Source organism: Labeo rohita, chromosome 9 (genome assembly GCF_022985175.1).
Source record: "Labeo rohita strain BAU-BD-2019 chromosome 9, IGBB_LRoh.1.0, whole genome shotgun sequence".
NCBI classification, from domain to species: Eukaryota; Metazoa; Chordata; class Actinopteri; order Cypriniformes; family Cyprinidae; genus Labeo; species Labeo rohita.
This window is the reverse complement of record NC_066877.1, coordinates 17661569-17677315: the sequence shown is the minus strand read 5'-3', so window position 1 is coordinate 17677315 and position 15747 is coordinate 17661569. Positions and strand designations below refer to the sequence as shown.

The window sequence follows — 15747 nt, the reverse complement described above, 5'->3', positions numbered from 1 at the left end:
ATGTCTGGATTTTAAGACAGGCCACAGAAGAAAAAAAAAAAAAAAAATTGCGTAATTGCGGAGAGCGATCGCCCGAAAGACAAAGGTCCGGCAGAGGGAAAGCCCATGCCAGGCCATGTGACTGTCTGATGGTGTACTACAGTCACTGTCTTTGAAAGAACACGCGCCTGTTGGCAACCGTGACAAACAAGTCACCCTCTTAGGTAAACGGGCTTCTCGGAAGTGAATTTAAGCTCTCATCACATGCACCTGCAAACAGCTGCCCTCTCTGACCATACGCCCCGGTCAGCGCCTGCAATAAGACAGTCCTGTAATCCAACGGATGAAGACCTATCCAGGCCACATGGAGATTAACAATCTGCAACCAGTGATGATGACAAAAAGAGAGGCTGGGAAAAAAAAAAAAAAAAGGACGAAATGGGACACACTGTCAGAGATAATCCAAACCCCTTCTTATTTTTCCAGCAGCTCTCGCCCTGCGTAAATCCCAATTTAACTCGGACCGAAGCCAACGTTTACGAGGCACGGATGTTAACAGCGCTAATCCATCTGTGTTTTGCTCAGTTTTGAAGAGATTACACAATGGCCACTTTTGTTACTGATACAAGAGTAGGTGAATGACAGATACGTAACACAAACAAACATCACACAATCCCCGTGCCAGCATCAAACTTCGACACCGGTGGTCTTTTCGGTTGTTAATCTGATTTATGGGTGTTTTTTGGTAAGGAAACATGTTGTCGCTGCCAAGAGATGAGCAAAGAGTCATGGGAGAAATATGTGGCTTGAGCAACAGTTACTTTTCTTTCTTTTTTTCTCAGCCCATGGCAGATGAGGTAGAGATACAATGCTGTTTGGTTTCCACTCATGCCAAGAGGAGGTCTAAAATATGGGGAGTGGAAGATATTTAAACTTCAACAAAAACCACAGAGCAATCCTGCGGGCAATAAAATATTTTCTCATCCCTCCCCCATTGGTCCCTGTGAACAAAACTCAGCGACACAGACATTTTCTTCTGTTGCCATCTCTGCTATTGGGGCTCTGTTCATACAAACGCTTTTATTTTTATTTTTTTGAAAGGAATCAAACGCTGATGTGACTGATAATAGTCTAACAGTGGCTTTCGCCAAGATTGAACTTGAGAAACAATGAGATGATGCTGAAATATATTACACAAGCACAGAGGGGGTCGCTGGACGCGTTACACGCTTCGAACTGCTTCGAACCAGTGGTCTATCTATGCATGTTGTACCAAAACAAGCATGTTATCCATTTTCCAAGCCTCTGCCGTACTGTCAAACAACTCCCTGGACAGTCCAAAGCAAATAACTCACAGAATGGTAGTTGTATACAGGTTGATGTTTGAGGCGCTTTCATGTCGCACATGTTTGAAGTCTGCTGAGAAACAACGTCCTCAAATTACATTTCTGTGCGAGTGCATTGTTTAACGGAAACAGTGAAAGTTAAAAAAAAATATTTCTAAATGAAAATGATCAACAATCTTTGAGAAATTTTAAGTTTTGGAGTTTCTACAATTGAATGACATATAGTGTCACTTCAACTAAAGGCACTTTAATGTTCTATTAATTAATTTTTATAAAAACAAACAGATTTTTTTTTTTATTTTGTTAAATAAATGTGACCCTGGACCACAAAACCAGTCATAAGAGCAATTTTTTTGAAATTGAGATTTATACATCAAGTATAAATAAATAACCTTTCTATTGATGTATGGTTTGTTAGGACAGGACAATATTTGGCTGAGATACAACTGTTTGAAATCTGGAATCTGAAGGTGCAAAAAAATCTAAATATTGAGAAAATCACCTTTAAAGTTGTCTAAATGAAGTTCTTAGCCATGCGTATTACTAATCAAAAATTAAGTTTTGACATATTTATGGTAGAAAATTTACAAAACATCTTCATGGAACATGATCTTTAATTAATATCCTAATCATTTTGACCTGTGTATAATGTATTTTTGGCTATTCCTACAAATACATTTACTTAAGACTGGTTTTGTGGTCTAGGGATACAAATAACACTTAAAAGATAGAAATATATTATAATACCTTAGTTATTTATTTTGATGCTTTTCAAATTTGACCCTGGACCACAAAACCAGTCATAAGTAGCACATTTGTAGCAATAACCAATGAAACATTGTATGGGTCGATTTTTTTTTTATGCCAAAAATCATTAGGATATTAAGTAAAGATCATGTTTAATATTTTGTAAATTTCCTACCGTAAATATATCAAAACTATCAAAATTTTTGATTAGTAATATGCATTGCTAGAAACTTCAGGTGGACAATTTTAAAGGTAATTTTATCAATATTTAGATTTTTTTGCACCCTCAGATTCCAGAGTTTCAAATATTATCTCAGCCAAAAATTGTCCTATCCTAACAACCATACTTCAATGGAAAGCTTATTTATTCAGCTTTCAGATGAGGGAAAAAATTACCCTTATGACCCTTTTTGTGGTCCAGGGTCACAAATATCTTCAATTGTTATACCATTGTCTTAGACTTTTAATCTTATGAAAGTTAATAAAAGAAAAAAAAAAAACTCTGATTATATAAACAAAGAGAGAAATAATTATAAATCATTTAAATACTTATTGTGTGAAAATGCATGTTTAAGCAAATTCACAAAAGTCTGACATATTATTTCAGTTTGCAAGTATACAAAAATGGAAGATATGAAATTAGCCTTATATAACAAAGAGTCATCCATTTTATGCCAAAAAAGTTTTGTCATTCAACCACAGAATGTTATCAAACACAAATGATGTGGGAGTGTTTGTTTTAACAAGTTATATATATTTTGCCAGTCCACAAGATCAAAACTGTACAAAGTTGAAGAAACTGCCATTAAAATTCATTATAAATGAAGATTCAGTTTAAATAAAAAGCTAATGAAAAGAACGAGTGAAATATTGAAAGTATTTTGTTAAATCAAGATTTCCATAAATAAATGCATGTTAAATGAACTCTTGATGAATAATTATTTCTAATGTTATCATGAAGGTCTTACCAGCGATGTGGCCAGACTATGCGGAGTGGCTGAAGTCTCCCTCTCTCATTGCCACATGTGTGAGACACAGGCTCATTCTGAAACGTCTCCTGACGTGGTGTGACACTTGTGGACTCCGGGTACTGCTGTGGTCGTGCCACATTGTGAATCTTCTCAGGTGGCTCAGAGTCTACTGTGAGCTCTGGATGACTGCAGACGTTTATTATAAGGTCATTAGTCAGGCCCTCATCATTTACTCATGTCATAATTTCTCAAGTAGTAATCAGTCTTGACTATTTTAATGCATAAACAGTCTTCAGTGCTACAGTGTGTTACCTTGGAGCTGATGTTTGAACGTGGCTTTGAGTAGCCGGAGCGTGGATATCATCACACCGCACTGAATGCCTGAGACGTTTGTGTGCAGGGAGGAATCTGAGGACGAAAGGGAAAAAAGCCCTATAAAACAACATAAGAGAAACTATGGAAAACTATTTAAAAAAAAAAAAGAAATAGAAAAACACACTATGACTGTAAACACATTCCTAATTCTGTTTTTCCTCTAACCTTCGTTGATTTCTATAATGAAAAACAACATCAGGAGCAAATAATTCATAGGCAGCACCAGTCAGAACATTACATGTTTGAGCAAAATAAACAAAAAAGGTAAGTAAAACCACATTTGAAAAAAGAAAAAAAGGGGCCTCATGTGGCATTTCTCTCTCCTCGGTCTTAAAATATGTCAGGCACACAACCAGACTGATGTATTCTGCAACCACGACGATTATTACAAGTTAAAGAAGTTAAAACAAGTCACATTTTCACATAATTCACTGCCAAAAGCAATCCATAAAATGCAGAAAGCACTTTCTCCGTTCTCTGCGACTGCACAGCCCATGCGCTGCCTCCACGGCACCGCGACTCCTAATTGTAGGTTGTGTGATGGACGCGAGCCAATTAGCTGCTCGAGAGCGAGATTCCCCCATGCTTACTGACGCGCTATTATTTTTTGCAGTGGAGCTGAAGAGAAGGCACTGCTAAAATTTAAAATAACCTACCTTGCGCTCCCCCTAAGTGAGCATTACGAAATGACAGATATACGGCACTATCTTTATGATGGTATGAAAAAGTCCAAAAAAGTCAAAACATTGACAAACGCAGTTCAAGATACAATTTAATTGTCTAAAGATTAATGAGGAGATCATTTATAGCAAACACTAGACTGCTGATGCAAGCTTCCATTACAGAAAGAACTCTGTAACAAGATACATTTAGAGAAAATAAAATAAAATTAAAATAAAATAAAATAAAATAAAATAAAATAAAATAATAATAAAATAAAATAAAATAAAAGTCCTAAGTGCCACTTATATGTGTATTTCGGTGATCCAAAGTCTCTGTGGTATAGGGAAGTAATACAACATGACGAATTACTAACCGATTTAGCACGACTTCCCACAATATGTTTATAATATACATGGATCCTTCCAAGTGCTGGAGAACTCATCGACTTCAAAACAAAGGGGGCTGTAAAGGCAGTCGAGTGTAAAGAGAGTTTCTCTCTGAGTTACGTACAGATGGCCGCCTTGAGTCACCACAATGTTGGGTGTACTTCTACCGCCCACTTTTTCCGAGTTAGTTGTGTACCGGTCGTAAAGGACTATACGAGAAGAGAAAGCAAAAACTCTTTTTTTTTTGTTTCTCACTTGTACTTTATCTTCTCAAATGTGTTTCCGGGTACAGGACAGAAGTGTGCATGTGCTTGTGCATTTTGACTGCGCTTTCATCTAGATGAAAACAAGTTCGGGAAGCGTTAGTCAAATACAGATAGGTAAATTGTGGTTTGAATGGAAGAACCTTCAAAGAAAGCTGTTAAAGCCACAAAATAAACGTCCGCAGAGCATTCGGCGCTCACTCTTTTGAAGTTGTCGTTTCAGACGCACTGCTCTAATCCCGTATCCATTTCAGTAAATATGCATTCAGCGGCAATCAATGGCCATTCGAATATGAAGCGGTGCCATTATTATTATTCTCCAGACGTCCCTGAGAAAGACAGAGTATCAATGAGAGCAGTCACTCAACAGTTCACCTCCATTAGATTAGCCATTGATAAAAGTGCCAGGGAAGAGTTTCGCAATGGATGAATTAACTAACAGATGTGGACAGGAGAGCCAGGCTACATAAAGCTGCACTAAAGAGATGACAAGAAGGTGGTTGCGGCAAGGTATGAGCGATGGAGCTGCCTCGCGAGCTGGGAGGAAAATTTCATTTCGAGGGCCATTTTGAAAATTACATGAGGAGGTTTTGACTAGGCAATAAAAACACAGCCGTGTCCACCGACAGGAGAGGGAGAATGCCACCAATTAGCTTATTTATAAATCAGGCGCAATTTCGGTGATGACTTTTACCTTGCATTTGATTAAATGTGAAAGGATGGTTGGGGAAAAGAGGGAGGAAAGAAAATCAAAGTCAAAAATCATTTCATCTAATTTCCTTTATTGGCAATAATCACAAGCGGTCTCTTTTTCCCAGGCTAATGAAAAATTCCATTGATCTTGAGGTTGGCCATTGCGACGGCTCAGAAGTGGAGAGAGCTACATGTGATATGTGCAAACTTTCTCCAGCAGTTTGGGCAGTTCTGGGAGGCTCAGGACAGCTTAAAGGAACTGGGTTCATTACAAGTTAAGCTTAATGGGCAGCATTTGTTCCATAATGTTGAATAATACCAAAACATTTTTGACTCGTTGTTTAAAGCCCTTCTGTTATTTGAGTCGTAGAGTTGTTCACATCATCATTTGCCAATTATAGCAAATATTTAACCCAGAGAGCGCTTTTCTCTTTAAAGGATTAGTTCACTTCCACAAAAATTTCCTGATACTTTACTCACCCCCATGTCATCCAAGATGTTCATGTCTTTCCTTCTTCAGTCGAAAAGAAATTGAGGTTTTTGAGGAAAACATTCCAGGATTTTTCTCCATATAGTGGACTTTAATGGTTCCCAGTGGGTTGAAGGTCCAAATTGCAGTTTCAGTGCAGCTTCAAAGGGCTCTACACGATCCCAGTATCTAGTGAAACAATTGGTCACTTTCTAAAAAAATATTTTTTTTTGAAATTATATACTTATTAACCACAAATGCTCGTCTTGCATTATCTCTGCGATGCACGTCTCTGACTTCACGTATTACGTAATTATGCTGGAAAGGTCACATGTCAAAATAGTCCAACATTGTGGTTTTATTTTGTTTTGTAAAAGCGTCTGACTTTCTTTGCACGTTCGCTTTGTAAATACTGTGTTGGCACTTCTGCTTACATTACACATGACCTTTCCAAATTTAACTACGTAATGCGTAAAGTCGAGCTAGTGCAAGACAAGCATTTGTGGTTAAAAAGTATATCAATTGTAATTTTTTTTTTTTTCCTTTTTTTTTTTTAGAAAATCCACTGTTTCACTGGATAAGACCCTTATTCCTTGGCTGGGATCATGTAGAGTCCTTTGAAACTGCACTGAAACTACAATTTGGAGCTTCAACCCGTTGAAGTCCACTAAATGGAGAAAAACCCTGGAATGTTTTTGTTAAAAAAAAACTTAATCTCTTTTTGACTGAAAGACATGAACATCTTGGATGACATGGGGGTGAATAAATGATCAGGAAATTTTTACTCTGGAAGTGAACTATTCCTTTAAAATGAACTCTCATGTTACCAGTGTTAGGTAAGTTACTCTAAAAAAGTAATTAATTACTAGTTAATTACTATATTCAACAGTGTAATTAGATTACTGTACAAATTACTCTCTCCAAAAAGTATTTAATTACTTACAGTATTACTAATTGCTTTCTAAATCCTATATAAACCTCGACAAGTTAACAAATGATACAAGGATAGACATGGAACCATTCTTTTAATTCTTTCAAATAAACAAAAGATAACTACATAAGTTATTGTGGTCACACTTTAGATTAGGGCACAATTCTCACTATTAACTAACTATTAACTATGAACTAACTATACCTTTGACTCAGTATACTTCTAATTACTGCTTATTAATACTTAGTAAAGTAGTTGTTGAGTATTAAGTTTAAGAATTGGCTAGGATTAAGGATTTAGAATAAGGTCTTCAAAATAAGACATTAATATGTGCTGTTTAAGTAACAATAAACAGCCAACATCCCAGTAATATTCATGCTAATAACCAACTAGTTAAACACTGAAGCGTTACCAATATTCTTATTAACTCACCAAAATATTTAAAGTGAGAAGGTTACATAAAAAGAATGCATTTTAAGGTCAAACTTTGATGTTAGGCATTTTGATGTTAAATCCACTATTGTATTGTATTGTATTGTATATAGTCTACAGTCTAAACACAGTATTTAGTTCAATTACATAAGAAGTAACTGTAATTAAATTACAGAAAAAATAAGAGTAATCCCTTACATTAAGGAAAAGTAATTCAATTGCAGTATCTAATTACTTAGTAACTAGCTGCACCCAACACTGCATGTTACACTGACTCCTGAAAATTCATCTTAGCCATCTCAGCGTTGAATTACATTTTAAACTATATTTAAATAGTTGCAACATTGCTGTTTTTTCTGCATTGCTAAGAAAATAAATAAATGCAGCTTTGGGGAGCATAAGATACTTAGATAAGAGAAAACATTCAAATCTTTCCCACTCCAATTTTTTGAATGGTACCGTACAATATTTAAATACTATGGCTATAAACTGTGCATCCTAGTTGCTATGGTGCTGTTACCATTATTTTTCTTTTTTGAAATTATTTTTGGTGGTAACATTCATTATTCCACAAATGCTGTCAATTAAGCTTAAATTAGAGCTGAAACCTGAAACATCCCTATAACACTCTCTGCCAACTGAGCAAAAGCAACTGATCACGCAAAGGTTTAATGCGGCCAAGTGTGTCATTCTGAAAGCATCGTCGCCAACATTAGTCTCATCAGTGTGGGTGCCCTGTAGGGTGGCCTGACAAGAGGTCCGGTATGATGGGCACAGGAGACCTGAAGAGAGCCTCTGAGATGTGGACAGAGAAGGTCATTACTGCACATTAACATCTACGTTCATTATTACCAACTGACCTCTTAGTCAAACGCCAAACTTCCTGCCCCAACTGTGACACACATCCTGGACTTTAGTCTACTCTACATGACACTGACACCGAAAAATATCATACCTCTGATAGCGATGGAACTCCAGATTTTAATGACAAAGACTGACATGCAGTTAAACAGCTAAAGTAGGTCACAGGAGGTAACCAAACAGACGGCTAGTAGAGGTTTCCAGCGACACTACAGCCTTACCCCATTTCCATTTAACGCAGATGATGGGTATGATCGTATCGGGTTGTGGAATGCTTTAGCGATGACAGACTTTCCGTATTATGTAATGTGCATATGGCTTACCAAATCTGACATAGAATGGGCAGATTTTGACACAACTGCACAAGCCATGACATCTGTCATGTGAAGCAGATACATAACAGCCTGATCACTTCAAACAAAACCTCGACATCTTGGTCCTCTACAAGCACATAGCTGTTCATCACATCTAAAATTCATGTAATAGGATGTTAGATGTTAGCAGGGGTAGTATATGTAATTTCTAATTCTAAACAGAGATAACTGTTTGCTTAATGGAAGATAGCTGATAGAAACGTTTAAAGTCAAAACATCAAAAAGTTATAAGAATTTGTGTGCTTTTTCCACAAAAATGCCCAGTTTTGTTTTAATTACATCAATCATGTGCCATGAGCTCATGTTTCTACAACTGTCTATATTTTGCTTACATGTTCTCTTCTTTTGTTAACACTACTGATGAAGCTGAGCAGGTGGTAGCATAATGAAAACTTCATGTCCGTAGAGAACAGAGAACTCAGGTCTTTGTTTTTTCAGACAATGATCAAATTCCAAAAGGTCTTTTTGTAATTGTAAGTATGTATTTTTCTTACTTGGTGCTTGGCAAGACCCTCAGTTTGCTTTTGCACACCAAAGAACTATATCAACTATATAGGAAAACATACCCATCCCTAATGTAGTTTCATTTTTGTTCATTTTTACACATGGTGAGATAGAAGTTGTTTTCAAAATTAAAAATGAAAATTCTGTAATCATTTTTTCTACCCTATGACTATGACTATGTTTTTAGGGGTGGGCGATATGACCAAAATCTTACATGATCAAAATCTCACTGAAGACTGATTAAATAAGAATAAGAAACTAATCACAAGGAATGTAGAACAAATAAATAAGAAATGTGACATACATTGTATAAAGTAATCAAATGCATAAAACACTGCCTATTCTTCACTGTGTAAATTAAACACATATTTCTTCTTATTAAAGTTACAAAAGTGATTTATTCAAAAGCAGTGAGAGATGCTCTCTCTTTTGTTGTTTGATTAACATAAATGACAGACAGCAGGAATATCAGACTGCTGTCACTTTAAGAGCTTCCCAGATCCAATATACTGTTACACGTTTTCTTTCTCAGCTGTTTGCTTTCACTTAAGACCTAAATTACAGTGCTTACGAGGATACTTGCAAATACAGGCATTTTGACACATACAAGTGTGTGTATTTAACTGTTCAAGACCTGTCAAGTGGCAAAAACAACTCAGTTTAATACTCCTGCGCTCTATGAGCACCGACAGCACTCAGAAACAATCTCTCAGACAGTGTGTGCTATAGCGAAACGAGTTCTCATTGACTGCTGATTGCTTTTCAAACTCGTTATGTTTTTGAATCTTCTGCCTGTTACCGATATACATCACTAGGTATCACATTTGCATAATCCCTGCCTGCCCACAAAATATGAACAGTTTGACCTGCCCACAAACACTTCCACAAGTTAGTGTGTTTACATCATGTCGAGAAGACGATGTATTCTGCGCTGTCAAAGCAAGTTTGTTTTATTTTCATTGGCTTCTAATCTTCTTTATTTGGACTAACAAACGGCTCCGGATCATAACCTGTACGTACGATTGATATGTCATGTGGACAAAATAGCAAGTTGTTTGTGCTAATATGTGATGTATACCTAGTGCAGCTTCAGGTTTCCAAGTAAACAAAGACATTATTACTGAAATAGTTCTGATAATTCACTGTGAACCCACTATTTCCCAAGAATGTGTTGATTAATGTAGACTGACATTGTTCTAATTACTTCATTTAATAATAAAGGATGTAGACAGTGGTTTACAAACTGTGTTGTTTTGTCAGTTAGTCACATTAGCATTCGGCTAACGTATTCACTGTTATTATTTCGTTAAGTGTTTACAGTCTAGCAGCTAAACTTTAGCTGTGAGTACAATTCGCTTGCATAAGCATTCAAATGATTTATGTCATTATTTTAAGAATGGATTGGAGCACTATATTATTGTTTTGGTGCATGCTTTGTCAATAATAGCCAGGGTTGCTAGGTTTTCACAACAAAACCCGCCCAATTGCTACTCAAAACTAACCCTAAACTAGCCCAATCGCATTTCGGGGTACACGTTTCCCCTGGTAAATCTGCATTCCAGGCGGTTGGTTCAACTTGTGGACATCAAAAACAACAGCGGACTTGGCAACGCTGATGGCAGCACTCCCTAACTTGCTTGAGTACTCCTCTCTGTACCAATCACAACAGGCTTGGCCAGCTGACCAATCAGAGCAGAGTAGGCTTACTGAAGGGAGGAGTTTACAGATCTTGCGCTCAGAACTGATTGAATGAGTCATTTCGAAATCATTGAATTGTTGTAGAAGACTCCGACACAATATTAGGACACTTTAAAATACCATATGACCTGCTCTTTAAAAACGCATCCAAACGTTAAGCTTTCATCACCACAGCAACCTCACGTGAGCGTGTAACCGCGATAGAGACGATAGTCCAAAATCTCTACCGACTGACGAATTTCTACCAAATGTCTACTAGTATATCACCCCGTATGTAGAACACAAATCTTTTTTCAGTATTTTCTTCCCCCGCATATGTTGAAAGTTACTGGGGTGCAGTGTTGTTCAGACCCCCAACATTTTTCAAAATATCTTATTTTATGTTCCACGGGAGGAAGTAAGTCGTACTTTATAAAGACATGAGGGTAAGTAAATGATGACATAATTTTTAGTTTTGGGTAAATTATCCCTTTTAAAGACAATTTGAAGATTTATTCACCACAGTAATCAGCAATAAGCAATAATGTTGCTTAGCAGTATCGTATTTCTTCGTATAGGGTGTTCGAAATCAGCCCGTATGAGACAGTAAAGCTCTGCACCCTTCACTTTCTTGAGTATTCACTTCAAGTGCTCTGTAAGTGCTTTTGAAGTGAGCAGGGAATATCGATGCTCACTTTTGAAGACTCTATTGAGACTGGAAAATTTATACCTGGTAATATACTTGATTATAAACTCCCCCTCATCAAGAGCAAACAATCAAAGAGGGCACGTTTTTACTTGTGCCTTATAAATACCTGCATGTCCTGATTACATCACGGCAAAACCTATGGCCACAAGCCAGCTGCTTGGGACAAATCTCCGAAGCCAGGGGCTTTATCCTTGATTCATTCCTATTTATCACGGTTCGCTCCTAGCACTTGAAAGCGCCATATGGACTCAATTGTGGTTCGTTCCTGGCACATGTGATCTGGAGATCAGACGCATGCCATACCTTTGGGCTTTACCATTGGATTATTTTCACAGGGCACATTCTGAGGAGTCCTCGTGCCACAAGGATGGAGATCCCTTTTGAAAATGTCCTCCGAGCACGAGGTGGTGGAATCCGATGTCAAAGAAACAAATGAGAAAAGGTGCCCGCCAGATGTTTCACCGATGAGATTAAACGCTCAGCGGTTTGATTAAGAAAGCCCATCTCCTCATCACCCCATCCTGCCCACATTAAGGCTTAAGAGCAATCAAAAAAGCGAGCGCTACGGGATGAGTAGCAAGGCGCATGAGGATTTGGAGCTCGGGTGCCAAGTGATGAGTTTCTGACCGCCGGTGGCCACCGACTCCGAGGAGCACGGCGATAATCAAGGCCTCCGCGGGAACCTGAGCAAGTACGAAAAGCAGAATTAGCAGAAGTTCAACATCAGCAGCTACATCACAAAAGCAGCTTTTATTACTTATGCGTATTTACAAAACACGCCTGCGTTGGGCCAGCAGTGAAATTTCCAATACACCAGAATGGCTTCCTCAGCCATCCAGGGATGAAATCACTGAATGAAGTCCACAACTCAAAGCTCTACGCACATTTCTACAAAAACACACCCACACGGTTCAATTAAATAATGTAACCCACACAACTATGAAGCCGTGGCACTGGTTTATGTAACAAGGTAATCGGCGTCTTTGATGCGACTTTATTACTTCGATATGGGACCGAGGCGCATAATTTCCACCGCGCTGTTCCCTTTGAACCGTTCTGAGACAATCTCTACAGCAGGATATCCTGCCATCTGCTTCAGTAACAGAATCGCTCCACCAGTCAGTCATTGGCGGCAGGCCGCCGTACAGAGAGTCACATCCATGCCTTTGAACTGCTTTTTAAAAAGCAGCCAAATACCCTCTTTTCCCCACCAACTTTGAAAAGTAGCTTCAGTTATCTGTGCTGAGTTAAATGGGCTAATGAAAACCTGGTCCTCCTGACAACGAGAGTCTACGAGAGATTCCTGTGATGGATTTTCCCTTCGATGAGCTCGATAGCACTGTGGTCCCCGTCTTCGGAGGAACTGTCATTGTTTTAGATCACAGCGTTGGGATCAATACAGTGCTGGCCATCAATCTCAGCGCTCCGATCGGGTGCGTGGGACTTTCTGCAAACATCTGATGCCAGTTAAGTGCTATGGAAACCAAATTCACTCTTCTGCCAGAGCGCAGAACAATGGAAATCAGAGCAGCATTACATTTGAGTCCTTCCAGGAGTGTCTTTGTGATGTGGCGGCTCCGTAGAGCCGAGACTCTTGAAAGGACACCTGATTGTCATGTGACTTTATGCAAACATACCCAGTCGGCCTGTTGTGTTTTAATACAAAGACTGCCCTTTAATAGAGGCCACCAGCGTTGTGGATTTCGGTGATTGATGATGTGGTATGGCCTCGCTCAGCTGGGCTTCTGCTCACTAGGGTCAATCGCGATTGAATTACGGCTATACGCAGAAAGCCAATTAATAAGCGAGGTCTGATGAAGTTGATCCAAAGGACACCGTGAGGGAATAGAAACCTTTTAAAGAGAGATTTCTTTGGATTATGCTAGATTCAATGAGATATTACAAAAGATGTTTTCATTCTGAGGTTACTTTTACCTTGTTTATTTTTCTCCATCGTTCTCCGCTAAATGGGGATGGTGACTGCGGGCTAACCCTGCACTGTATTTACTTTAAAGGGAGTTTCCTTTTACTAACCTTTATGGGCTGTTCTCTCGTGACTATACGTACCATATAAGCATTCTTGATATCTTGCAGTCTTTTGTTTTAAACAACATCTATTGTGAATACGGTATGGCAGTGCAGCTATATTTTCATAATTATACAAATTTTCTTTTTTTTTGTTTTGCCAGAAAGAGAACAAAGAAATAAAAGAAATCAGAAATCTGCATCACACAAACAAAGGACCAACGGGAGCCCACCTGTGAGATATTTCAAATCAAATACTCTGTTTCTTCTCTTGTTTGTCTCTGGGAATATTTTTAAATTCTTAAAAGGCTTGGACAAAGTTGGTTGCTGAGAAAAGAACCCAGGGCATGTTGACGGATGGCCGGCCATGCATATAATCGTTTCCTTACACTCTGTGAGTTTGCTTTGGAAGGGGCGAATTACCATCTGAAAATGAGCTGAGAAACACTGTAGGCGAGAGCCCTGCGTCATCAGTGTCAGCTTACTTACAGCGTCTCTTACCCATGATACAGACACACACACTCGCAAACATGCACACACACTAGTGTGGACCAACATTACTAATGTCATCTTAACCCACATTTTACACACAGGGCAAATTTGTCATCCAACCAAGCGTAGGGGCACATCCATCCCCTCATAGACTAAACACACAACAAACAACACATACGCAGACACACAAACACTAAAAGACAGAGAGAAATTCAATAATTTGAAAAAGAGTTGTTGTTTTTTTTTTTTTTGCACGATACATATTGTCTGATTCATCAAAGGAATCGTGCAAATTAGGTAATGGCACAAAAGTGCCCACCAATCTGTGCTGAACACAATTTGAAGACGACTTCTTTTAAACGAAATTCAGGTAATAGCATAAAAAATTATTTGGAGCTTTTTTTATTTTTTACCCACCTTTTTCTTCCTCTAAGAATGTGTGCAGTAATTTGTAAATTTTATGGGTCAGGCTTCCAGTCTCACAGCCATCTATTTTTAGCTGTACAAAACAGCTCGTTTTGTTGCTTGGTGTGTCTTACTACATTATTTTAATGTATTATCTTAATTGTCAGCACACTGGTTTGTAGTGCAAACAGTTACTGTTTGCTGCACATTGTAATTATTCTCATTATTTCCCTATAGCGGCTAATGAACCATCCATAGACTTATTTCCTCATTAAAGAAAAAGGTGGATAGTCAAGATATATTTAGCACCCGGTTAGTGAATAAAACAGGTTAAGTTAGACTTAGGGCATAAACTATTTCCATCAATACAGGGCTTTGTCACTTAGTTTACATTTCTAAAACACCTGCAAGTATTTTCTGTAACATAAAATGAAGAGCTATGTTATCAATATAGGTGCATTTCAAAAAGATACAACAAAGTGTAAGCAGCTGTTTTAGTGATGAAGAACATCGAAACGTGACCTCAGCGGTGTATGCTGGTCTGGCTCTTCTTAATCACAGAAAACAAACTTGAAAACACAAAGCGGCTGGATATTTCTTTTAAGTGCATTAAAAATCTTGATTTTGTCAACCAAGAATCTACTGACTAATGCAAGGAAAAAAAAATCATGGATCAGAGGGATAATGGAAAACATGCCTCGCTCAGACCTGGAGATAAACATTTTAGATATACAGATTAAAAGAGCAAAGAGAAGACCAAAAAATAATAGACTGGAAACATAATAAATAGAAAGATATACTGTTAATGTGTTACATGACAGTTTGGGATGAGCAAGATTTTTAAAAGGGTCATCAGATGCCCATTTCTTCAGGGTCTTGATGAAAAGTCTATAATATACTTTGGTTAAAAATTCTCAGTGGTTCTGTGAAACAACACCCTTTTTACCTTGTCAAAATTAATTATTTATCAAAGAATCCTAAAAAAAAAGTATCACAGGTCCCCAAAAAATATTAAGCCGCTTCCAAGATCGATAATAAATCAGCATATTAGAATGATTTCTGAACGATCATGTGACACTGAAGACTGAAATAATGATGCTAAAAATTCAGCTTTGCTTCACAAGAATAAATTATGCTTTAAAATATATTAAAAAAGAAAACTGTTATTTTAAATTGCACTAATATTTCACAAAATTATTTTTTTCCTGTAATTTTGATCAAATAAATGCAGCCTTGACGAGCGTAAGAAACTTCTTTCAAAAACATTCAAAATCTATCTTAAGCATTATATAATGTTTGCATCATGAAAGCTATGACTAATTTTGCAACCGATCCACAACCTTTCACATATTTCTAATTCAATAGCGACGTGCAAATCAAAATGACAAAGACTGCTTTACAGCTGAGGGAGGATGTGAAATGGTATGCACTACATGCTTACAGTC

General features: G+C 37.7%; 1 protein-coding gene across 2 annotated transcripts in view; it reads right to left on the bottom strand.

Annotated features, from left to right (window-relative positions):
- gtdc1 (glycosyltransferase-like domain containing 1) overlaps positions 1–15747 on the bottom strand; it is a 51797-nt gene that overhangs the window by 15405 nt on the left and 20645 nt on the right. For both annotated transcript variants that reach the window (XM_051120116.1, XM_051120117.1), the window contains exons 5-6: positions 3356–3451; positions 3041–3229 (exon numbers count right to left, since the gene is read on the bottom strand). In XM_051120116.1, the coding sequence (XP_050976073.1) occupies positions 3041–3229; positions 3356–3451 (285 nt within the window). The remainder of the gene's footprint in view (positions 1–3040; positions 3230–3355; positions 3452–15747) is intronic.